The sequence below is a fragment of the Pollicipes pollicipes genome, unplaced genomic scaffold, assembly GCF_011947565.3.
Source record: "Pollicipes pollicipes isolate AB1234 unplaced genomic scaffold, Ppol_2.1 Scaffold_3087;HRSCAF=3621_pilon_pilon_pilon, whole genome shotgun sequence".
Lineage (NCBI taxonomy): Eukaryota > Metazoa > Arthropoda > Thecostraca > Pollicipedomorpha > Pollicipedidae > Pollicipes > Pollicipes pollicipes.
The window spans coordinates 13,428,293-13,454,241 of record NW_023596225.1 but is presented as its reverse complement, the minus strand read 5'-3'; the positions used below and the strand labels follow the sequence as shown (position 1 = coordinate 13,454,241).

The following is a 25,949-nucleotide window of genomic DNA, read 5'->3' as shown; positions in this document are numbered from 1 at the left end:
AAACGGTCCACATGTCAGCGTGCTTTTATGCTGAGAGATAACTTAAAATTACAATACGCAGAACATGTCTTTTTAACATACAATTTAAGCAAACTCCATTACATTTTTAGCAAACACTGGAACCCGGGGTTTGTGAAAACACGAGCCCAGATAAACGAGCTACTTTTAGTTCTGGGACCCTGGCATTAATATCTCCAGTCTAACATTACCCTCCCCCCCCCCCCCCCTCCCGGCAAACGGTACCGGTCTCCGATCGCTGCGAGGCCGACTTCTGGTGGCAGCTTAAATCTGCGTTGTGCCGGATTTTCACAATCAGCACGTCATATGTTGCCCAATATAGTCGAAGGCGAGAGGCAGCGTCCTGTTTGAACTGATATGTTACGAGAAACCACATCAGATGGAACAGCTTGAGCCCTAATACCTAAAAATAACGCAGGGTAATTTTGGATGAGTTGCGCATCACATGAATACAGACTAAAACCAGGGTCAATCATAGTTGCAAGCATTCTGACCCCAAGAGGGAACGGGTGCGACCGAGACGGACCGTCAAGTTAAATTAAAAAGTTACCACCGTTCAAGCAGTCATTTGGCACAGCGCCTCGTCTGCGATGCATGGTTTTGTACGGATGCCGTGGGTCCCGAAGATCGCGTTCTGCCCCCTGCCCCTTCCTCCAACCCACCCGCATAGAAATCAAGACAGAATACATAAGTTGGCTGGACGCCGCAGCTGATGATCGCACGGAAACAAAACCACACAGCTCTCACTTTTGAGCACGACATTGGGTTTACATAAGTTGTCAAGTGCAGTTGCGAGGAACATTATTCGCATGGATAGACCTTGTTGAAAGCCCTACTCCTCGGGGGAAAAACAGGAAAATGGAGATATAGACGCGTTGATATTTCGGCAACATGTCTTTATCGAAACAATAGCGGAAGTGAATTCACTTCTACTATTCAAGAAACGCTACTATTCACACTCACTCAATTCACTTCTACTATCCGTTTCGATAAAAAAACATGTTGCCGAAATATCAACGTATCTATATCTCCATTCTCCTGGTTTTTCTCCGGGGAATACGGCAATCAGCACGGTGTCAACCAAGACATAGGAACGTCCGCACGAGTCGCAGTCTTGCCTCTGGTGTCCACAGCGTGACCCTTCCCCACCGGTCAAAAGCTGCCCGATCAGTAGGTCCGGCTTCCCCCCTTTTTTTAAGTAGCGCGACATACGTCGCCGTGCGCTTTTGAAACGACAACGACCATCGTGGTCGTGTTGGTGACCAGGGACCACGGCACTGGCGAGATTCGAACACGGGCCTCAACGAGGGAGCAGAGTTTGCCCACCATTTTTACAACTCTTCCAAGCTACCTTTGATGAAGTACACCACATGTACCAGTCAGGCTGGTGAAACGCAAAGCATGCCGTGATCAAGCTATGTGTTCGAGCACAGTTCTTGACAAGCATTACACGGCCAGTTCAGCTCTGAACAGTTCGTTCTGTTCTGTTTTAATGACCCAAGATGTCGCACTGAAGCTGTTCAAGAGTTTGAGAGCTGGGAGTCGGGATCAGAGCACGTTGGAAGAGGAAAGCAAGAAAAAAGTTGTGGCAGAGGCAACTAAAATCCTGCGACAACACAACATTCAAACAGCATTGGCACCGCAGTAAACAAGTTCCCGTATTCGAAACGCTACCCATGCTTATCACAGTTGGGGAAGCACACGATCTCAGAGCGACGTCGGAAAAAATATCATCGGACTTGCTGATCGCGCCACATTTTACACAATGTTAGCATAACAAAAGCGGCCGCTCAGCGACCAGCCCACGCCCCGCAGCCGACGGCCGCCTCTCGGCGCAAGAAGGGGGGGGGGGGGGCGGGCAACCAGGACCTGATGTTCCCGATAGCCGCCTCCGCTGCCGCAGGCACCAGCGACGACGAGCCTGCAGTCTCATGCTACCACCCCCGCTCTGTATGTCCCACCACAGGGACACGATAGCCCCGCTCAGGCCCCCTGCTCAGGCCGTCGTCCCCGCTGCGTGTGTCCCACCCCTCCCACCTCAGGTGGGTCCTGTCGAACTTCGGTCAGCACAGCCCAGACGCAGAAATGGTGCGATCACACCCCATGAGACACCAGAGAGCTTGAGAAGCCGCAACTCCCAGCTCAGCGAGGAGTGATGGCACTCATCCGTCACGCGCCAACGGCAAACGGGTCGGCTGGAGAGCGACGGCACGAGGGCGGCGTCTTTTGCACTCAACTTAATGCATGGGACCCTGTGGTGGTCTCCAAGAAGGACGGCGGCCTGTCACCGGTGACTGATCAGCTGATGATAGCTTTTCATAATGCTATGTAAATGGTGTGTGCACGGGGGGCATGGATAACATTGCTCATCCGCGCCTTTTCAGGGGTGACTGAGCCCTCTAATCAATCTCTTTTCTTCTATCGATGTTCATCCAATAGTTCCAGGCGGCCAGGATCATGGGGAAGTCAATTGCAGGGGGGGGGGGGGGGGAGTGCACGTCACCAGTTTTGAAAGGCTAGGTTCTTATGCATCTCATCTTTGGCGTAAAAAGAACGCTTTTGACATCTCAACCGTCGAAAAACAGGATTTCTTATAGCATCATTTTTCACCCGTGTGTGTGTGTCATTGGGGCTTTACGACGCACTCAGCTGCTGAGGCTATATGGCGTCGCCTGCCTCTCACCCTGGCAAGAAGGGCGGGTACCACGGGGAATCGAACCCCGTACCTCTGGTTTCCCAGACGCGAAGTGGTTAACGCAGACGAGTTAACCACTACACTATCGGCACCCACCATTCTTCACCTGCATTGATTCCTCTCTGCCGATCTTTGCATCATCGCTACATTCACGACAACTGACCAGGTCATAGTAAAACATAATGAGGGCAGACCGGTGAGTGACGTTTCCCTCCTTTGCTATTTCCTACGTATTTCTCCTCCAACCAAGCAGTCGGCACGCGCCCACTTCCGCGCTGATATCACGATCCACGCTCAATGCTGCATAACACGAGATTCTTGTAAGTCCATTAAAAACTCAGGCCTACCACATCGAAAACGAGCCCGGCATCTCATTCAAACAAATCAGGCTATTTTAGGCATTGTGGGATATGAAAAATAACCCACCAAAAGAACGCACAAACAGAGATGTTATTCTACGGTGAAATCTCGTCCCTGAATTGACTGTTAATAATCGCATTGGTTGAACAGCGAAAGAAGTCTCACAACATCAGAAAATACTCCACCGATGTAATCTAAAAGAGTCACAAAACACAGTCCGATATCTTCAAGGTCTCATGGTCGGGCACGATCCAAAGTGCAATCAGATACTCGCGCTCTAACACGGATAACCAAGTCAAGTGTCGCCGTCTTGTCGCTTCGCTGCGCATCTCTGAGATATCTCAGAAACCTAAAACCAAAGCTCACTAAAAGTGACCTACCTTGACGGCAAAGCAGCAGAAAACGCCATATGCCGGTTGATTTGAATGACATAGATGGCACAGAATATATCCATGTTTCGCCTACCAGGCGTTGCACTGACACTACACTAGTGACTGTAAACGGGTCTATCCGGGTCCATAAAACACGTTGTCTCACTGCATAACCCTGCCAGGGAAGAACGCTTTATTGCTCGCTGCATGACACCAGTGTGAAATCTCCCGCTCCAGCTTTCACTTCCACGGCGGCGGAGGTCTGGTCAAACCCTGACCAAACGTCGCCCGCTTGGGTAGCCCAGTCCATCCCTGACTACACATAGGACATTAATGCGAGGTGAACTGCTCCCTTCTTAACCACACTTTACCTTGCTTGGTAGCCCACCGCACCTCTGACAACAGGACACGCCTGCAGGGGCAGCCCACCTGAACTGGTCGAGCAGTGCGGGTGGTACAAGGTTCCGCACCACCACGAAACCGTTGGTCTCGTAGTGGGCGCGCTGCTGGGCCGTCAGGCGACCGTTGTTGAGCGAGTAGCGCAGCTGGGGCGGCGCCGCCGCCGCCGCCGCCGGCTCGGCCGACACGGAGACGTCCAGCCGCACCTGCAGCTGTCCGGTCAAGGAGCATGTGCGGGACAGACCGCCACGCCGCCGCCGCCACATGGCTCTGTGCCACATATACGTGGGACAAACTCAGCCGGAACAGGGACCGGGACACACATGCAGCCAACGTGGCGATCTTTAAGGACTGAACCTACCAAAGAAATCTCCCAAATAAAATTTTTAGGGAGGCAGCGGAAACGTGAATTCAGTACGCGTTTCTTCCACTAAAAACGGATTTACAAGATACATTACCATTTTTCAGTACCTTGTTCAGCTCATCTCGATTTAATACTATAACCAAAAACACTTCCACATTTGACAGCCATGCAATACTTGCCGTACTTGATGTAATGCCACATTAGTAACTGCGCCTGTACAAAGGAGCCCGCACAAAGCACAAGACCTTCCTCCCGCAAAATAATTACGTCAATAGCGGTAAACCTCGCATGAACCAGGGGAGATGACGCATCTTTCTCCTTATGTCACACATTATTTTTGGGGTGGACCGAATGCCTCGATTCTAAAACCCTTGACAGCATCATCATGCGAACGATGACGGTGCGTGAATATCCCACTGAGAAGCTGTCCGATAGAGGTGAGATCAGCCGCAGTTAAGATAATTCGTTAAAGCGGAGCTACAGGGAGTGAGGCCCTGCAAAGAGCAGAATAACTGCATCGTGCCCCCAGTGCCCCATCAACACATGCACTCACATTGGTCAACAAAAAAACGCGCCAAAACCCGAGCGGCATCACAAGGAACGTCGCGGATGAAAATGTCTCAAAGATAGCTCGTTTACACGAATATTATACTACAAACTAGCATTTACCGAGATTACTCAAAGACAGCCGACCTCATCTGTAATTTCCACACACCATCTGCAGCGAACGAGCTGTGTTAAAAATCGACACGGATGCTTGCGCACGCCACACATCTGACGCCCTCACGAGGGCACGAGATCCCACCAAACACCACCAGGATGACTGACGCCAAGGATACATTAAGGCCGGCCAGATGACCCTGAATAACCTTCAGACGGTTGGCCGCCATCGTCTGGAAAGATGAGCATTTCATTAGAGACAAAGCCAACATGGCATCAGTTTGATAGTTTGATGTGCGCTGCTCATGACGACAGGCCGACAAGCTGGCGCATAAAAGTAGCGGTAACATCAGGCCAGCTAACTGACATACAAACTTTTCAAACAACCACAAAATTAAGCGTCTTCACCATAGAAATATGAGCTCCGTCACGGGTCAAACGTATGCGAGGGGGAAGAGGGGGGGGGGGGGGGAGTACAGAAGTTTTATCAGCTTCTTTGGATACGGCGTCCACGTTTATTTCTCTCTCCATTGTCGCGTTAAATTTCACAAAGTTGGGAGGGAAAGTTCCTTCTCGGTCATGGTGCCCACCACGCATGCATGTACGTGCGACGAAAAACTAAACCCTATTCTTTCAGTCTAGTCGAAGGGCGGTCAGTGGAACACGTCGAGCCGCACGTATTCCTACGTACGCACGCGGCCGCCCTCTCCCCGATGGGGTGCCTCACCCGTCCGGCGACGCGTGCCGACGCCCCGCGTTCCGTGCCCGCCATGCACCGGCGGCACCAGCGCAGATTCTCGCCCCGGCCGACTCCCGGGCGGCCCTCACCAGCGGCACCAACGCAGATTCTCGCCCCAGCCGACTCCTGGGCGGCCCTCACCAGCGGCACCAGCGCAGATTCTCGCCCCGGCCGACTCCCGGGCGGCCCTCACCAGCGGCACCAACGCAGATTCTCGCCCCAGCCGACTCCTGGGCGGCCCTCACCAGCGGCACCAACGCAGATTCTCGCCCCAGCCGACTCCCGGGCGGCCCTCACCAGCGGCACCAGCACGGATTCTCGCCCCAGCCGACTCCCGGGCGGCCCTCACCAGCGGCACCAACGCAGATTCTCGCCCCAGCCGACTCCCGGGCGACCCTCACCAGCGGCACCAACACAGATTCTCGCCCCAGCCGTGGCGCTGCCCCAGCCGACTCCCGGGCGGCCCTCACCAGCGGCACCAGCGCAGATTCTCGCCCCAGCCGACTCCCGGGCGGCCCTCACCAGCGGCACCAACGCAGATTCTCGCCCCAGCGGACTCCCGGGCGGCCCTCACCAGCGGCACCAACACAGATTCTCGCCCCAGCCGACTCCCGGGCGGCTCTCACTAGCGGCACCAACGCGCCCACTCGACCCTGGCCCCGCGTCCGGCGTCCGCTGTTTACCCCCGTCCCCCCCCCCGCGCGCCCAGAGGGCGGGACAGATAGGAAGCAGCGGCGGAGTCAGCGGGGCCGAACACGCGTGCAGATGGAGCCAACAGCACGGTGCCCTCTGATGTGCACAAGCTTTGATTCCTCGCACCAGAGGTGCATAGTCATCATGCATGCCCATTGACGATACCACCATTACATGGACGTATTGCTGCGACATACGCACAGGATGGGGTATGAACACACCGCCCCTGGCAAGGAGCATGCAGTTTATTTCTATGCTAAAATTTGCATTTAATAATGCTAATGGGTACATGTCATGGGCAATAATTAGCATTGTTTAGCATCATTTCCAGAATGTTTTAAAGGAATGTTCAAACCCAGATTCATGTTGATTCCTTCCATGTGTCACCATATAGATGATTTTCAGGCTTCTCAGAGTGGGGTTGCTTTGCCCCCTGCCCATCATCCCACCTAATGTCTCAAATAGGGTTATCACCATGATATTTTGCCATGAAATTGACAGATTTCTGGCAGACTTTTTGACATAACATTATATTGCTGAGCACACAAACTCACCATCTTACATTAGACATTCTGTCATGATGCACCAAGTGCATCATTTATCATTTCTAGCATACAGTCATGCACAATTTTGCTTCTAAGCAAATAATCTGCATTATATGAGCATTGCTGCAATGCTGTCATGATGAAGAAGGTGGCAACAACAGGGAGGGGGGGGGGGACATTTTGTAATATCTCTATACCAATTACATACAACCAACAATGATGCATACTCCCAGAGCAATATGCATGCATGATACCCAAATTCATGACAGTAACATAGTACAATAAAAATGAGCATTAGAGCTAAGACTTATCTGTGCCACTAATGGTGATCTAAGACTTGCACTGATAACAAATGTGCTTTTCTCAACACTGATATAGATTATCTACCACCCATCAACTATGCTGTTGAGGCCTAGCCCTAAGCAGCAAAAGTATTACTTATAACATCTCAACATTCTTGGACAGCCAGACAACTGCCCTGGAGCACAGCAAAGACACTTGCATAGCTGTCAGCAACAGGTGGAATTGTCATCATTTGATCTAATCATGCAAATGTAGTTCCACAGCCAGATCCAACAAGCTGTGAATGGCTCAGCAATGAACTAACCTATTGTAAATAACATAAAGTGCAGAGGCATCACTTCCTATTCAGTTAAGTGTGAGGGGGGAGGGGGCTGACCAAGAGGGAAATAGGTAAAATAGAGGAAAGACCTGCTTTTATCATAGTATAATTGCATTTTGAAGGCACATGATCCATTTTTTTCTCCCCAGTCCTCCAAGACTAATTTTGGAAAAATACACCTCTGCTGATTTGCTGATATACACCAAAAATATACCTTAGGTTTTGTTACTCAATGAACACAAATACTGGTAACAAAAGGGTGGAAATCAAACTTTAAAGCCTACCATTCATTACTGTGTTTCCACACCAGGCTTACTAAATAGAACATGCACACATAAAATTCATTGATGGCTGGCCTGGAAACCAAACACACTAATGCATTGCATCACTGTACACTTAACTGAAAGTACAGTAACCACATAGACAATTTGTTAGCAAAAGCTGCCCAAGATTCCTTTCAAAAATCACAGTTCAATGTGTTGCTTTGCCCAGCTATGCCCTCCCCCCCCCCCCCCCCTCCTTGAGCATGGGCCGCATCTCCCCACCCCCTTACCCCTCGATCAGCTCGAGTTTGTATTTTATGCAATTGTCCTTTTCACTTTCCAGCTGCTGGGGTCACTGCAAGGGTCACTGGTCATACAGGGATGGGAATGAATGGTTAGCTTAAATCTTGAACACCTGAATGACTGACGGCTATAATGATGCTAACGGTATTTTGTCAGCGAAACTAACCCTCAGCCCGCGGCCGCAAAACGCGAGATCCAACCGTCACAGCTAATGGCCAAATGTCACATGACCTCGCATAACAGCCCTTTCTTTAAAGGCTGCGCGTATACACCCTCCAAAACGGAGGGCGGCCACGCACCGGGCTTACACACCCTCCAAAACATAGAGTGGTTGCGCGCCGGGCTTGTGCACCCTCCAAAACGCAGGGTGGCTACATACCGGGCTTATACACCCTCCAAAAATCTTTCAGATGGTTGTGCGTGTCAAGCGTGCGCGGATTGCCAGTCTTAGAGGGAAGCAAGTGCAAATATGCAGAATCCCGTGCGAAAGGTCGGCTCTATGCGTGATAGGCATAAAACGATCACGAAATCTTATCAAACCACTCTGCACAAGTCCTATTCTGGTGACAAATTCTCAGGAGCCGAGCCCAAGGCCTTACAACAGGAGGTGTAACTGCCCGGCCAATTCCGCTGTTTCGACTGATGACGTCACAAGTCTACTCGGCACGTAATGGTCAGTGACGGATGCATGCCTACCGCAGCTTGCTTGGCTTTTGGAAAAGGTTCTAATGCTGGAAGCCGTTAAATATTTTTGGTTAGATCATGACAAAACTTTTTCTTCTCCGAACAGGCCATAATATGAGTTCTAAGGTACATTAACACGCGCCCAGGTGGCCGGCTAGATACCATTCGCTCGGGTGGGGGTCAATTTGACCCCCCTGAGATCTCGGGAACTAAGAAAGCTAGAGACACAAAATTTACAGGGTGTCTTAACCTGCACGTTAACTCAGTGAATTCTAAGTTTGAGATTCCTAGGTCATGACCATCAGGTCAAACAAGGTCAAACAAGGTGAAGTTCCAGGTTGGTCTCCAAAGTGCCCCCAGAACCTAGGCAATTGTTTCTAAGCAAAAGGCCACACGCCCATTTGAGGTCAGCGACCTTGTTTGACCTTCTCAAGGTCATGGTGACTAAAATCGTACAGGACCGCTCTGGGTTTTGCATTTGAATAAGCGACAAACATTACGCTTGGCAGTATGTTCCTGAAACAAAATGTCAAACCGGGTCATCTTAGGTCAATGACCTGTTCTGCCCTCTAAAAAGTCAATGGAAGACGTCTAATGCGGTTCATGCTGTCAATAAATTCGAAATGAGCACTAGAAACTATCCCACACAGCAAGCCCTAGAGAAATAAATCAGGCTGGTTTTGACTTAAGTGTGACCTTCATACCTAACCTTAAGTCAACGTAATTTGCTCATTCAATATTTGTGGTGCCTAATAAAGCATCTCAGGGATGAGCCCCCATCTTAAGTGGATGGATGGTTAGCGTGCTAGACTCGCACGCGGTAATCCCGGTTTTGAATCTTGACGACGGCCGAGCAGAGCGAATTCTAACTTGGGCTTTCCATACCGGACAGCAGCGTAGTTTCTAATGCCAGAGGGAGGACTAAATATAAAGAGGACTCCGTCCCCCCAGGGGTAGGTGGTCCACACCGTACAGAGATATTGGGGGTCCCGTGAAGGTTGACTGGGGTTAAATGGGGCCAGCAACTTGTGTAAACATTAATTGAAAATGTGTGATATGTAAACATTATGTGTAACGTAATGTGTACAATGCGCCAACATTAGTGAAAAGTTAGGTCACACGACCCTTCCGAACAATTGCTTAAAGATCATTCCGTCCCAGCCCGGGGTGTCTGCCAGCTGCCATTCTGGCGACATGAAGGCGGGTTGGCCTAATGGGTTCGTCCGGAGGCCTTCATAGATGTACGTCCTACATTGGTGCCATCCCTGGAGCGGAAGGCCCTCTGGTGGCTTCTGGCCGGGGCATTTTACCCGGAATAGGCGCAAGAGCCCTCATTGAGGCAACAAGATCTCTGATAACCGCAGGGGATCCAATAACTGGCACAGAGACCCATGTTTGGCCAACGGACCCTTGGCTAAAACGGGGTGAAGGGCCCCGCAAGGGCCCCGGGTCACCTCTGGCATGCTCGGGAGTCCTTCCGTCACAGGACCCCCTGTTGGACACTCTGGAGGCCGTACCGTCAAAAGGCCACTCATTGTTGTAGGGACTCCGACCAACGCAAATCGCGGGCCTCGGTATCGTTCCTGCTAGAGTAATGGGGCCCCAGGGCTCAGAACAACATGGAGTCAACTATTCGGTGTGGTGGTCTCCGGCAGCAATAGGTGCCCGCACTGTCCCAGGGGTCCCCAATCGGCGAAAGAGGCACATTGGCTGACATCTGGGAGCACAGCCATGCGGGCCAGGATGACCTGCAGCCTTTCGACCCTTACGGCCATTCAGCCTTCCCATCGGCCCGTTTATCATCAGCCTTGAAGGGCACATCGGTCCATTTTCAGGCACCCTCGTGCACTCCCTGACCAACTCGGGGACCCTTTTCAACACCGGACCTCCGGTTAGGCGCTGTGTGCCCGTGGCAGACATAGGGGCCCTCATTGGCTCGGGGTGCACTGGCCAGTGTAAATCGCGGGTCCTGACCTTGTCCCTTCTTGGAAAATGGACTCCCAGGCCCAGGTCGGGGCCCAAACGGTGCAACGGGCCCTCTGGCTGGTATTTGAGGGTCCGACCCGCGCCCCCTCAATGACCTTTAGCCAGCCCTTCGGGTCCCATGTCGGATTTACGGTGCTCCCATTTGAGATATCGTCGTGGTCACCTGAATGACCCTTCAGGCTTAGGATCAATCACTTTCTCCCCTCGACAGTCCGACATCAAGGGCAAACGGAGTACGGAGGAGGGGTAAAAAGGTGAAAAATGACAAAAGTATCCCCAAAACGTACGGTAACAAGCAGGGGCGGATCCAGAGAGGGGACCACGGGGCATGCCCCCCCCCCCCTTGGGCCCCAAAGAGGCCCATTGGCTCCGGGGGCCGGCAGCCGGCCGAACAGGAGCAGTTTTTTTTAACACAAAACGCAACAAAGCTGGGCATCCCTGGACTTTTAGGTCACCAAGAACAGTTGTAAGCGAAAGTGAAGGGCCTATGAGAAGTCCCAAAAATTACTCAATGATTGGAAAAGCTGTGAACTGGACTCATTACCCCGTCTAGGGCCCCATGCTGTTTCCGGGGGACCTATATGTCCCTTGCAGGTTTATTTCGGTCGTTTAAGAGCATTCCATGTTGTCCTTCATTTTTTGCACTTGCCCAGAGGGCCCTGCGCTGTTGTTGAGGCCCTTCCTGTTAGCGTGCCGGGGAACTCTTGTCAATCACGGGCCCTTCCACGGATTATTTCCATTCGCCAGAAGGGCTCTGTGAGCGGTAGCCTGCCGGGGTATTCTCGGTTGCTCAGGGGCCCTTTACGTGGGTATCGGTTAACCTACCGACACACTTGCGATATGCCCATGGGTCATCTACATTGGTCCGGGGCGTTTCCAATTCTGTCACTTGCTTAGGGCCCTACACTCTTATCGGGGGCCCATCTAATAGCCTGCTTGGGCACACTCAGTCGTTCGGGGACCGTTTCACTAGGTTTTTGGCACTTCTTTTCTGAATGGGGAGCCTACGCTTCTGTGGGGGGGGGGGGGGAGGACTGTCTGATAACCTGCTCGGGCACATTCGATCGTTCGAGGGGCCCCCTATATTGGGGCTTAGGCACGTGCTATTTGAATGGGGCCCTACGCAATTGTCGAGGATCCCTCTGTTCGCCTCCTCACCTACACTGGATTGCTGGTGGGCCCTGCACATTGGTTCTCAGTGTTTGAATTTAGGGCCTTCTGCCCGTGTCGGGGTCATCTGATAACCTGCTCAGGTACACTCCATCTTTCGGGGCCCTCCGCATGGGGTTTTAGGTACTTCTTATTTGAATGGATGGCCTTAAGCTCCTGTCGGGGCCCCCATCTGATAAGATGCTCGGGCCCATTCGATCGTGGGGGACCTCCATGTATGGTTTTGGGTACTTCCTTTCCAATGGAGTGCCCTCCACTCTTTTCAGGGCCCTATCTGTTAACCTGCCCTGGCGCACTCGGTTATTCGGGGCCTTCTACATCGTGCCGTCGGTAATTCTCATTTGAACGGAAGGCCCCATGTTCTTGCCGAAGCCCCACCTGTTAACCTGATCGGGCACACTCGAATATCCGGGGGCCCTCCACATTGTCTTGGGTATTTCCTATCTGAATGAAGGGACCCACGCACTTGTCGGGTACCCCTTCTGTTTGCCGCTTCGGCCACATTGGGTTGTTCGGGGGCCCTTTATATTCAGCCCGAGTGTTGAAATTTAGGGCCCTACACTCCCGTCTGGGTCATCGGGTAATTTGTTCGGGTATGCTCCATCTTTCGGGGGCCCTTCGCACTGGGTTTTGAGTACTTCTTATTTGAATGAAGGGCCCTGCGCTCTTGTCGGGCTCCTTCTCATACGCTACTCGGGCACATTGCATCATTATGTGGCTATTTACTTAGGATCTCCAGTGCTTCCCATTCGAATGGAGGGCCTTACACTCTTGTTGGGAGCCCTATATGTTAACCTGCTCGGGTACACTCGATCATTCAGGGGCTCTCTACACTGGGTCTTGGTGTTTCCTATTTGAATGGAGGGCCCCAAGCTCTTGACGGGGGCCCTACATGTTGACCTGTTCTGGCGCAGTTGTCGATTAGAGCCCTACACATTGCGTCGTGAGTATTTCTTATTTGAGTGGTGGCCCTACGCTCTTGGCCAGCCCCATTTATTCAACTGCTCAGGCCGGTGGCTGATGCAGAAAGTGGCGGGTGGGGGGGGGGGGGGGGGGCTGGCACAGGATCATGTCCCATGGACCATGCCGAGGGAACCTAAAGGCTTCGAAGGGGCCGATGACCTGCCGGACGGACGCAGTTTCCTCACACAAAAAAAAACACAAAAAGGGATGTTTTGGGGCCTACAGATGACCAAGAACCATTGCTAGCAAAAGAACAGAGTTCATAAGTAAACGAAGTTCATTCTTCGCTGATTGAGAGAGTGTTGTTTGGGTGAAATTTCGGGGCTCATTACGCTGTCTAGAAGCATTACGCTGTTGGCTGCGTGTCCATATATGTCCACTTCCCGCGTCAATCGGATCGCTAGGGAGCTTTCCACGCTACCCTTGATCTCTTCCCATTTTTTTCGTATGGCCTAATGTGCTGTTAGGGACGCAATCTGCCTGCATGCTTGAGCACTATTCATCAGCCGGGTTTTCCTCCACTGATTCTTCCCACCCGCCCGAAAGGCTACATGCACTTTCCGGGGCCGCACATGCCAGAGTGCACTCAGCTGCCCAGGGGCCATTCATATCAATCTTAGGTACTTTCTACTCGCTTGAATGGCATTGTGGCGTTGCTAGGGCTCTTATAAAGTAAGGCACGGAGACGCTCGATGCTCAGGGGCCCTGTACTTTGATCGAGGGCTCTCCCCCTTTGGTCTCATTTGCGGCTGACTTTTCACTCCTATCGAGACTCGTGTTGTTAACCTGCCCGTGCACTCTTGATTGCACAGGGGTATCAATTCATAGTCTTGAATAATTCCCCTTTCCTCGGAGGGTCCTGTGCGATGACCGGGACTTCATCGGTCAGCCTGTTTTGCTTGCTCTGCGGACCCCATACTTGTCGACGGGAGCCACTGTGTTGGTCTCCTGCGGCACCCATGGCCGCTCAGGTTCCCTTCCCATTGGCCTTGGTGCCTTCGCCTTTGAGCAGCAGTCGAATACGCGCCGATAATTTTTTACGTGCAATTGCCCAACGTAATTCTACATGCCTCCGCCGTCGTGTGCTTCATTTCCACTGGCTATTCAGAGTGTCACACTCAGTTAGATTTACGGTCAACCTTCACGGCATCCTCAATATCTCTGCAGGGTGTGGACTCCCTCCCCCTAGCATTAGAAACTACGGTACTGTCCTATATGAAAATCCCTGTTTAGAATTCATTCAGCTTAGAAGTGAAGCGAGTTGAAATCCTCACGCCGCACCGATAGACCATGAAGGCACCCGCTTGACAGCGGCCGTCGTTGAGATTCGAACCCGGGCTTACCGCGTGAGACCAACACGCTAATCATCCATCCACTGGAGATGCGGGCCCGGCGGCCGAAAATTTGTGGTTAGGATAGAAATGGTTCGAGTGAGTTGATGAATTTCGTGATTACTGCACACACGCTCAGTGCAGAACGGTGGGAGTTTACTGGCTGGGCAGGCTTTCAGGCGCAATGCGATACACGTGGCTTGGCGCGTCGCAATCCACTCGTGACTTGGTTATATTTCCAAACGCCGCAGCAGAACATATTGAAACACTGCCATAATTCGCTGCGCTACAATACCACAACTCCTCCCTTCTTGGCAAAACTAGCTTAACCGTACATACTATAGGTCCAGGCGCTCTGGCGGGCGCTGCTTGCGTGGCGGACGAGCAGGCGGCGGAACCAGATCGGCTGTTTCCGTCGTTCGCGCGCCACTGGGCTGCGGGAGGCTGGTTTCAGCTTCCGCGGATGAAGTGGACGTCGCTGGCTGGTTGACAGCTTGCGCGGACGGAGCGAACGCCGCTGGCTTGCTTTCAGTCGACTGTGGTGCCGTCACATTCCTGGGCGCAGCCACGAACGGCCGTGAGGTTAGGCTACCAGGTGCAAAGTGCTTCTCTGTTTCGAGCAGTCCATCCTCTCCAGACGTATAACGGGGACGGATGCGATCAGAGTGACGACGGAACTGACGGCCATCTTGCAACGGAACCTGGCAAGACAGTCCGCAGACATCTAGCACGGTTCCTGGGAGCCACTTATAGGCCGAACCAGTCACTTCTGTGATGAAAACTGGGCCTCCCGTACGGAACAATCTGTTGACAGAACTCGCTGTGCTGCTGCGGTACTGCCTCTCCTCCGACGGGTGGAGCTGCATCAGGTGCGTTCTTGGAGCGCGTTTGAACAGCACCTCTGCTGGGGCTTTCCCTGTTGCTGTATGTGGCGTATTCCTGTACTGGAACAACCAGCTCTGGAGCTTCGTGAGCAGAGGAGCGGGCCTTTGCTTCTCGATTCCGGTTTTCATCAGCTTCACCATGTTTTCCGCTTGACCACTAGACGCAGGGTGAAGCGGAGGGGTGAAGACATGGCGGATGCCGTTGGCGCTTGTGAAGTCGCTTAACTCTTTACTGGTGAAGCAGCCACCGTTGTCGCTCACGATTACTGCGGGTATCCCATGCGTGGCAAAGGTAATCCGTAGGTGGTCTACGGTCGTTCTTGTGATGACGTCGTTGGTTATCCAGACGTCTGGCCATTTGCTATACGCATCTACCACGATCAGGAGCATCTTGCCTTCTACAGGGCCAGCATAGTCAACATGTACTCTGTCCCACGGAGCGTCTGGGTACCTCCATGGTTGAGAGGGCACTTTAGGCGCTGCTTTCTGGTGTAGCTGGCATGCATCACAGACTTTGGCGAGCTCGTCAATGTCGTCCAGCTTGGCATGAGTCCATCCCAGACCACCAGATTTGACTGCGGGCACGACGTTTCATAGAGCAAATGCCGGGATGCCCTTCATGAAGGGGCTTGAGTGCCTTTTGGCGGAATCGTGGTGGCATCACCACTCGGCATCCCCAGAGCAAGCAGCCGCCCTGGATACTCAGTTCGGAATTTCGGCACTGGTACGGCAGGAGAGCTGGCGACACCTCTGACGACTTGGGCCATTCGTACCGGATGTAGCGCAGAACTTCAGAGAGAACGGCATCTTTTCTGGTCCATTCTCGAACAGCGTCCACAGTTACCAGTTTATCAACAGCTTCAAGCATCTGGATGACTTCCATGAGTGGAGCTACTGCAGCCTCTGCCACCGTTTCAGGGGTTGGCGGGCGGCTGAGGGCGTCTGCTGCTGCATGCTGTTCTGCATTGCCGGGGACGTGTACCAGCTGGTACTGGTAGACGTCCAGCGTGACCTTCCATCTCACCATGCGTGGTGGGACGGCTTCTGGCAGGTTCTTGGTTTTCCCGAGGTGCCCCAGGAGCGGCTTGTGGTCGGTTCTGAGCGTAAAGGGTCTTCCGTACACGAAGCTGTGGAACCGCTTGACGGCAAAGACCAGAGCCAGATCTTCACGGTCGATCTGACTGTAGTTCTTTTCAGCTTGGTTCAGAGTGCGGGAGGCGAGGACGATTAGGCGTTCTCCTCCTGGTGTCATCTGGCACAACACAGCTCCTAGGCCATAGGAGCTGGCGTCTGTTGACACGATGACTGGTGCATTACCGTCGAAGTGTGCGAGACAGGGAGCCTCTGAGAGAGGAAACTTCGTTGCCCTGAAGGCGTCTTACTGCTCTGCGCCCCATCGCCGCTCCGCGTCCTTCCTCAGGAGTGCATACAACGGTGCGGCAACCGCAATCAGCTTTGGACAGAAGCGGCTGTAGTGGTTCAGCACGTCGAGATACGTCCTCAGTTGTCCGACGTTTTAAGGATGTGGGGCTCTCGCACAGCTACCACCTTCTGTTCTGTTGGGTGCAGACCTTCCCTGTCGATCCGCGGCCCGAGGTAGGAGACCTCCGGCAGGAACCACCGGCACTTTCTTGGGTTGATTCTCAGGTTCTCCTGATCCAGTCGTCTCAGTACTTCCTCCAGCTTAGCGAAATGTGCTGCGTCGTTCGGACCTGTGACAAAAATGTCATCAAGAAACACCGTGGTGTTTGGGATGTCAGCTAGCAGGGTTTCAATGTGGCGCTGGAAGATAGCAGGACCACTGCTCACTCCATATACCAGCCTGGTCGCTTTAAAAAGACCTTTGTGTGTGTTGACCACTGTGTACTCTTGGCTTGACTCTGACAACGGAATCTGCGAGTACGCCTGTTCCAGGTCGATTATTGTGAACTTTTGACCTCCAGCAAGTTGGGTGAGAAGCTCCTCCACTTTGGGCAGTGGATATTGCCCCAAGTGACTGGCTCTGTTTACAGTGAGGTTGTAGCTACCGCGGAGTCTCACTTTGCCATCCGGCTTCAACACTTTCACCAGGGGTGCAGCCCACTGTGCTGACTTGCAGGGCTTCAGGATTCCGGCTTCTATTTGACGATCCAGCTCCTTTTCCACCAGTGGTCGCAGAGCCAGGGGCACCAATCGTGGTTTGCAGAACACCGGTTGGACGTTCGGATTTATTTCCAGGTGGGCTTCAGTGTTGGCTTTCCCAACTCGGGCTTCGTCAGATTTGGGAACTTTTTTAGCATCCCTTGTGCTGTTTCCTCCAGTGAGGCATTCACGTGGAAGATTGCATGCCAGTTGAGATTCACCCTGGAGAGCCATTTTCTTTCCGGTAGGGGCTTGCTGGATCCACGCACTACGATCAGGGGTAGCTTCTTTTCAGTCTCTGTCTGGATTCCTCCAATTTCCTGTTTGGCCACAGCTTGGGGAAGAGCTGTTCCGACATCACTGACCCTGCTGCACCAGTATCGACTTCCCACTGCACTGGCTTTCCATCCACTTGCACTGCTGTCTCGATCAGGTGGTTTTCACTTGCTTTTGTCTCCTGCGTAGACTTGTTAATCCTTAAGAGGTACTCCTCAGGTGGGCTTTCATGCTGAGCTTGCAGATTGTGTGCTTGGTCCATCTGTTTTACTCTGATAAAATCATGCTGACCTTTGTTGTGGCATGCTGTTTGAGTGTGACCCCGTTTTCCGCAGTGAAAACAGTCCTGCTTTTTAAAGGAGCACCCCCACTGGCCATGTTTCGGGCTGTTGCATCTTGTGCATCTTTCAGTGTTCGAAACACTGTGAATAGGCTGGTTACTTTGGTGCATTTTCTTTTGCACCACGTTTGGGGCGGGCTCTTATTTTTTCGCTACGTTTTGTGCCTGGACATTTGCCTGTGGCGCAGCAAATCTGTTTTGAATGGCGTGCTTCAATGGCACGGGCTTGAACTCTGGCTCGCTCCCAGCCTCTTGCAAACGAGTGCAATTCCTCGAGTGTCATTTTCTGTTGCAGGACCTTTTCCCTCACCCTAGAATCTCTGACTCCCACGATCATTTGCTGGCGGATTTCCCGGGCGGAATCGGTGAAATCACAAGTAATGGCGAGGTGCCTGAGGCAAGCCACAAATGCGTCAGTGGACTCACTTTCCATTTGCATCGTTTGGCGGAACACATCGCACCCGTCTATATTTTTCTGCGGAACAAAACACGACCCGCGCTGCCTGCGCCTCCTTCTGTAGATATCATCTGTGGCCTCTCCCGCGGCGGGCGGGGCTGTGGCAGCGTTTCTTGCTGATCAAACACTGCAGGGCCAGCAAAATGGAACAAGTAGGCTTTTTCCCAGGCAGGATCTTCTACTCCCATCGCCTTACGCACGTTTTCCAGTCGACGGAGCCATTCAGGCCACTGATCGGGGTGTGTCACATCAAACTGCGGCAATTCCAGCGTCGGCAACGCCATCCCTTTTCAGGCGGGATTTCAAAGTTATGGCGGGCAATTGAGCGTGAAAATAACAAATCCAAATTAATATCCTCGTCGCCAATCTTATTGCATACACGCTCAGTGCAGAACGGTGGTAGTTTATTGGCTGGTCGGGCTTTCAGGCACAATGCGACACACGTGGCCTGGCGCGTCGCAATCAACCCGTGATTTGGTTATATTTCTAAACGGCGCAGCGGAACATGCCGAAACACTGCTGTAATTCGCTGCGCTACAATACCACAGTGATCGTTTGATGTCTATCACGCATAGAACCGACTTTTCGCACGGGATTCTTCATTTTTGCACTTCCTTGCCTCCAAGGCTGCCAATACGCGCACGCTTGACACGAACAACCACCTGAAAGATTTTTGGAGGGTGTACAAGCCCGGTGTGTAACCGCCCTCCGTTTTGGAGCGTGTGTACGCACTGCCTTCTTTATATTTCCTCGCATATTCCCAGGTGCGTTGCAAACGTCTTAAGAGCACCAAACAGTATGACAAGAATGACGAGAGACTGTCAAACTGTAAGCAGAATACCTTATGAGACAAAAGTGGATGCATTTTTAGAAGCATAAATAAGACCGTAGTATTAACCTCATTCCTCGGATAAAAGCTAAGAGAATGGAGATATAGTTGGGTTGATATTTCGTCAACACGCCTTTATCGAAACAATAGCAAGAGTGAGTTCACTTCCGCTGTTGTTTTGATCAATAGCAGAAGTGATATATCGAAAATATCGATATATGATAGGATATGATAGTGATATATTGAAGGATACTCTCAAAACAATAGCATGAGTAAATTCACTTCTACTATTGTTTCGGTAAAGGCATGTTGCCGAAATATTAACCCAACAACTATATCTCCATTCTCCTGGTTTTTATCCGAGGAATAAGGAATACTGTCTTAGCTATGCCGATGATGTGACTGACTTAAAAATAAAAAAATATCTTGATTTCCCCGTCCGTGCACCTGCCTTCAAGATGGATTCGTGACGTGTAGTGTGGAGATGTAGATGTTTGACAAAATGTGGCATTTCGGAAAACCAGGCCAGACATCTTATATAAGCCGGTGTGTCAAGCAGCCCTCGTGAATTACCATCCTTACGCCACGCACTATGCACATCCTTATGCTGGCCTAAAATTAAAGGCGATGCTTGGGACGCCCACCAAGTCGTAAGCGTTTCCGTAGGCACCATTAATACCATTTGCCTGACAGATATACATAGTTCAACAATGATGTGTCGTAAGAATTTGGTGTGGTCCAGCACTGCAGGCAAAAGCTAGGCGTTTCAAAAACATGGTCATATGCCTGACTGTGTGACATTTCATAAAACGCCAGACACACATTGGATATTGCAGGTCAAGCCTGACTAAACCGATTATGGCTTGTTATGCTAGCTGTTCGATCGCCGAATCAGCACCTAGTGTTACTGTCCTTTCGTTTCAGGGAACAGAATTAGCTATCTTAAATTTCCATGCGTCTGACATGTGGTTCTTGGCCGTTTAAGCCCACGATTTATTCGGAGTAAGTCTTCGAAAGAGCACCAAATTGACCACCATCCGCCACGGCCAACAGTGGCGACCAGGAAGCCATGGATTCTTTTGAGACACTGGAAAGAAAACAACGACGTGAAAATTCCTCTTTTTAGCGACACACTGTTCTTAGGTGAACGTTTGAGGCAGGGCAAAACAGCGCAGGAACTTACACTGCAGGCAGGGGCGGCAAAATTTGCCGACTTGGTGGATAAGGTCGGCGACAAAAATGCAGACACCCATGCGAAGCTTGGTCCCAAAAATGTCTTAAGACAGAATATTTTGGTGCCGGCCACCACGAAAAAGTACAACACACTATGCAAAACATAACGTGAGGTCTCCGTACAAAGATATCCTGCCTCCATTGTAATACTTTACGCCACACAACGCAAGCAGACGTTTCTGTAAAAACTCTTTACAGCACTCTACGGCATCCTGGTATCTTTTCTAGGTTTCATTCCAGCACGGCGACAAAAACAGACCATGATTTTTAGTTGGCCGGCCGACTCGGTGACAGGTCGGCGACAAATCAGTGTATTTTCAATGGCCCGGCCAGTCGGCCGATTCGCTGTTTTTAATAGCCGGCTCTCAGTGCCCAAAAAAAGACAGCATGATGTACTGAAAAATACCTAGATATGGGGATTCATCTGGTCGCGAGGGCGTGTTTCAATTGTTGCGATACGACTGACATGAGATGGGCGATGGCTTTCAATGCAGTCTAACTTTTCAAGTGACATTCGCATCGCAGTGTCATGAATACCTGCCCAGGGTTTAATTTCTGGCGTTGTTTACTTCGTTGGCTGTTGTGATTTAGCATCCTGCCCTCAGCGACGAGAGGCATTGATAGATCAGGGTAAGTCGGCGGGATCATCCTATCAAGGTAGGAATCGACCTGTGATTATCCGATCCGCATTTTCAAGACACGGAGAAGGCTGTTGACTCACTGAAGAAGTCAAAAACGACCAGCCTTCTTCCCTTTCAAAGAGCCGTGAAGTTGGTGTTGAAGCCTGATGACACTCCTCATGAAGGAGAGTGTCAGGAGATGATGGTAGTTCTGGAATACCAACTTATGCCATTTGGTGCTTGTCCAGATTGAGAATGGTTACCAGTCACATAGATCTTCAAATCAGGGGTGTTCCTACTTCTTATTCAGCTCAGGGCTCCAACCCTCGCCCCCTTAATGTAAAGAAGTGTGCTTATCTGGGGGACATCCATATTTGGGGGAACATTGTGTAATTTTTCACTGCTACCTAACCTATCTTCAAAAACTATACCCTGCTTGAAACGCAGTTGTTTCATCAATGCTTCGATAGCTTTTAAGGAAATATTCACAGTTCAACGTTTTGTTAACATGAATCTTGGTTGCTGGAACTTCATATGATACCCAATAAAGTAGGTCATGAGAAGGTGATGAAAGTGAGGAGTTCAGTGGTGCAGGAAATTTAGGCAATAAGGAGATGGGGGAGGGGAGGGGGTACAGGTTTTATTGCCAGCTCCCCTTCACCAGGAACTTTACTTTGAACAGCATGATGTTTAATGGCATTGTGGTCCAACTGTCCTATAAGGTCAGTGAAAGATTGGCATTTGGTTGTCTCTGAGGACAACGTTAGCTTTTTCCTGATAATAGCACCCTACTGTAACAGGAAAACTCTGAAGTCATTCATTCTGCAATGCTCATCCATGCGCGTATTTTCTTTGCACCTGTGGGCATAGCATTGCATGGATGCAAATATGGTATGTTTCATTGCTGTTTTTGCTGACATTGAGTTGTAGAATTATCCTGATGGAATCATTAGCATATTCACTGTATGCCTTTAAAGAGAATGCTCCACACTTGAAGATGTTGAGATAAGCATCAGATGTGACGGGAAAAGCTTACTTGTAACTATTGGTAAACTTTCAGGCTTCAAAAACCTCCCTAAATAGCAAAATTTCAAAGTTTGTAAAATGCGCCTCATTACGTCATTGTTTGATTGCGACATGGAATGGTTTTGTGACGACAGCAATGCCTGGCAGCATATGGCGGCCAGACCTAAGGAATACCTTGAAACCCACGAAAGCTGACGTCAACAAGGCATTCCCGTTGCGGGCGATGTATTGGGCGGCGGATTAGCGAATTGATTGCTTGTGGACTTCTTGTCTGGTACTGGTCGTACGAGAAGCTTTGGTGGGCTGGTTGACATACGCAACGTAGCGATTGCCAGCTTTAAGAGCAGAGTATTAATATCAAAGCACAATATGCTGTGAAGACTGTCATGCATCTCGTACCGAAACCTGCCACTTCACTTGAACAAATGTCAGGATAAGTGCTGCTGCTAGGAAAGCAGACGCACATGTCCTAGACTATAGAGATGGCCCAATCACAACAGCAGTTTTCTTCCACCCTGGGGACTTGCCGGGGCATCACGTTTAAGCTCGATCTACGGGTGGATTTGCTTTCCTCGACTGCATACACCTATATATACCTATATATATATATATATATATATATATATATATATATATATCGAGATCAAATATATATATACATATATATATATATATAATATATATATATATATATATATATATATATATATATATATATATACATATACATATTGATGCCGGCTCCAACAGCCGTGTCTGGACGATTGAGACACCTGATTTCAGAAGAAGTGCGAAATTTTCTGGAGCCCGAGCCGCGTAATGAATGTGATCTAATCGCCATCGACAATATTGGTGTCGCAGCTATGGGAAACAGTTAAATGCACCGCGCTGCCGGCACGCAATTTTCAGGCATTTCGATTTTAAACATCAATTGAATCTGCGAATTCTGCTACTGGCGTCAAGACCATCATAGAATTGTCCTTGTAAAAAATTTCAAATTTCAAAACCTCTTGGCCCACAGGTAAACTCAAACGCGAACTCGGCTTTCCTGACGACGTCTGTTCATTGACGAGCCATATTTTTTGTTGAGTGAAGAAGTCAAATTAAGTAACAATTTTCGCACCGGAGAAACCAGGCCGGATACTGCACTTCAGCTCGACCACTACGCTCAGTAAAGTGTACCGTATGAGTGGCTATATCCGTGCATGGTTTTATCAGACCACCCTGACTCGAGGGAGATGACGGCCACACGGCTACAGTGTACGCGCAAGGACTCATTGAAGTTTTGGGGAAACTCTGGAAGCATGTAGGAAGAGCGTTTGCGCGCAAGCGCGTGCCAGTCAGTGGTTTCCACAGCAAGTACGCTCGAGTAGGGAGCGCGTCAGTCGATGGTTCCCATAGGAAGAGCGCTCGCGTAGGGACGCGGTAGTCAGTGGTTTCCACAGGAAGAGCGCTCGCGTAGGGGCGCGCCAGTCAGTGGTTTCCACAGGAAGAGCGCTCGCGTAGGGACGCGGTAGTCAGTGGTTTCCACAGGAAGAGCGCTCGCGTAGGGACGCGCCAGTCAGTGGTTTCCACAGGAAGAGCGCTCGCGTAGGGGCGCGCCAGTCAGTGGTTTCCACAGGAAGGGGGCTCAGTGGTTTCCACAGGAGAGCGCTCGCGTAGAGGGGCGCGGCCAGTCAGTGGTTTACACAGGAAGAGCGCTCGCGTAGGGAAGCGGTATTCAAGTGGGTTTCCACAGGAGAGCGCCGCGTAGTGAACGCGTAAGTCAGTGGTTTCCACAGGACGGAACCGTAAGCCATTGCTCTCACGAATTGTGAGAGTGGCCCAGACCCACTTCAGCAACAAAGCGACCAGAACCGACTCGCTTTGGGGCTGGTGGCTCATTCCACAAGCTGACACCCTCGACTTCTTTCTGTGGGGTTACCTGCAGAACCATGTCAATGAAGATAGTCTCAGACAACCGTTGAGATCAAAGCAGCAAGCGATCAACAAATTCGGGCGACCTCATCCCTCGGTGCGTCAACTTTGTGAACAGTTTGTCTGAGTCCACCTATGTGCGCTGGAGCCGCCGGAGCAAACACTTTGAGCATGCAATAAAACAGCCCCGAACCAGTCCGAAGTCGTATTCCTATGACATCGGTTGGAAAACAAAGCACGGCGCGTGATAATCTGATGCTATTTTATCAAAATATAAGGTATCTGTTAGACAAAGGTATGGTAGTGCTGTCGATATGGAGCAAATGTTCCCAGCTTCTCTTGAAAGGGCCTGGTTTTATTTCTGTTTTTGTTAGCTTTTTGTGTATCTCTGTACTTATTACCATTATTCTTGAGCACATTGTGCTTTTTGTATATTGTTTTTTGCATTTATTTATTTTTGCACATTGTTTGTGCATTAGGTTTGTTTTGTGCGTTGCCTGTTTAGGGTATCTCTGCCGTGTGAATGAGTAATGTAAGACGGTGTCCGAATGGGTTTCTTTGACGTAAAGCTCATTGATGTATGCATTCTGTCTGGAGAGTGCTTCAGGATTACATCCAAAAACGGGACAGCATCGTGGTCATCTTCACTTCTGTTAAATTCACAACAAAAACTCAGTACAAAATGAGTCACGGTGGCCTGTTCGTGTTTCATCAATACCGAAGGTCATCACCCGCAGCGCAGACCGTGTCCTGCACAAATCCTCAAAAGATGGGGATATCTCCCAAGGCTAATTTCAGCAAGTAATCACCCATGGTTTCCAGCCCCACCATCCATCATTGAGAAGATACGGTGTACCTCATATAACCCCACATCGACGACGAATTAAACTGCGATGCAGAAAAATCCGTGACAAAGAAAGATAGACGCATCAACTGCAGAGTGGCCTGGACCAATCGCAGCTCACGTCAACTGCAGAGTGGCCTGGACCAATCGCGGCTCACGGCTGAAACAGCTTGTGCGCGCCGACCCGCGCAGACCAACACGTGCCGTCGGAAGAAGCAGGTGCGTGCCGCGTGCCTCTGGATTTGATACCAACAACCAACAACGCAGCGTACCGAGTCACGTGCACTCCATGTTAGGCCATCTACATATGAGTGCGTACTTGTCCGGTCCGTGAAAGGTTTCTCGGCAATCGCCGTGCGACATTTAGCAAGGAGATCGACGGCCCAGCCGGCCTTCACGTCTGCACCCAGATCAAATCTTATATGCTTTCTGAAAAGTCAAGGCGGTGGAAAAATACTATGTACACAGACTTAAGGAAGTTTTACTCGTGATCTGAAACTTTCCGCGAGCAAAACCAGCAGCAGCTGATCCTCACTGGGGTAACTGAAAACAGGCAGCCGGTCACCGGAGCTGGACCTAAAAGCCGGCGGTGAACGCGCCGCCGGCGGCCGCATCCAAGCCGAAGCGAGTCCAGTCGAGCCCCGATGCCTTGCCAGGCCCGCCTCGCGCGGAACGACGCCGCAGGGCAGACTGTGGTGCAGAGCTCTGCGGGACACGCCAACACCCGCTCGAGTGTGGCAACATGGTAGATTCAGCAGAGACAAACATGCCCCACTTGTTTGACATGATGACTGCAAACCATACAAGATGAGGTAATGTGACCAGACACGGGCCAAAGCCGGCCTCAGATCTCGGTAATTCGACGTCGTGGCCACACACGTCCAGCTGCTTGAAACGCCCGAAAATTACATCACCTGAACGGCTTAGCCGCTATTTTTGATGGCCGATGTCGTGTAACCTGCCCGTGCTGCATGCTATAAACCACATGCACGGCAATGCAGCACAACACTGAAATCTCCAAAACTAGTTACAGACCGCTGCCTTCATCATCACAGAGTCTTGACTGGCGCGTAATTGCATCATATTTGCTCGTGCCTCATTACCGAGAGGTACGAGAGGTACTTTGCTTTCACTCACAGTGAGCAAAGTTGTCTGTATAGCCCCAGTCAGGAGTTGCTTTTGTTGCTCATGTACTGTCAGTCTCCGTGTACGACCGGACGCCGGTGACTGAGGGAT

General features: G+C 50.9%; 1 protein-coding gene across 1 annotated transcript in view; it reads right to left on the bottom strand.

Annotated features, from left to right (window-relative positions):
* The window catches only part of LOC119089398 (phytanoyl-CoA dioxygenase, peroxisomal), a 32,479-nt gene extending 26,743 nt beyond the window's left edge, over positions 1-5,736 (bottom strand). Inside the window, exons 1-3 of the mRNA XM_037212064.1 lie at positions 5,595-5,736; positions 5,047-5,100; positions 3,874-4,049 (exon numbers count right to left, since the gene is read on the bottom strand). Of these exons, the coding sequence (XP_037067959.1) occupies positions 3,874-4,049; positions 5,047-5,100; positions 5,595-5,639 (275 nt within the window). The 5' untranslated portion in view covers positions 5,640-5,736. The remainder of the gene's footprint in view (positions 1-3,873; positions 4,050-5,046; positions 5,101-5,594) is intronic.
* Between the last annotated feature and the right edge of the window lie 20,213 nt (positions 5,737-25,949).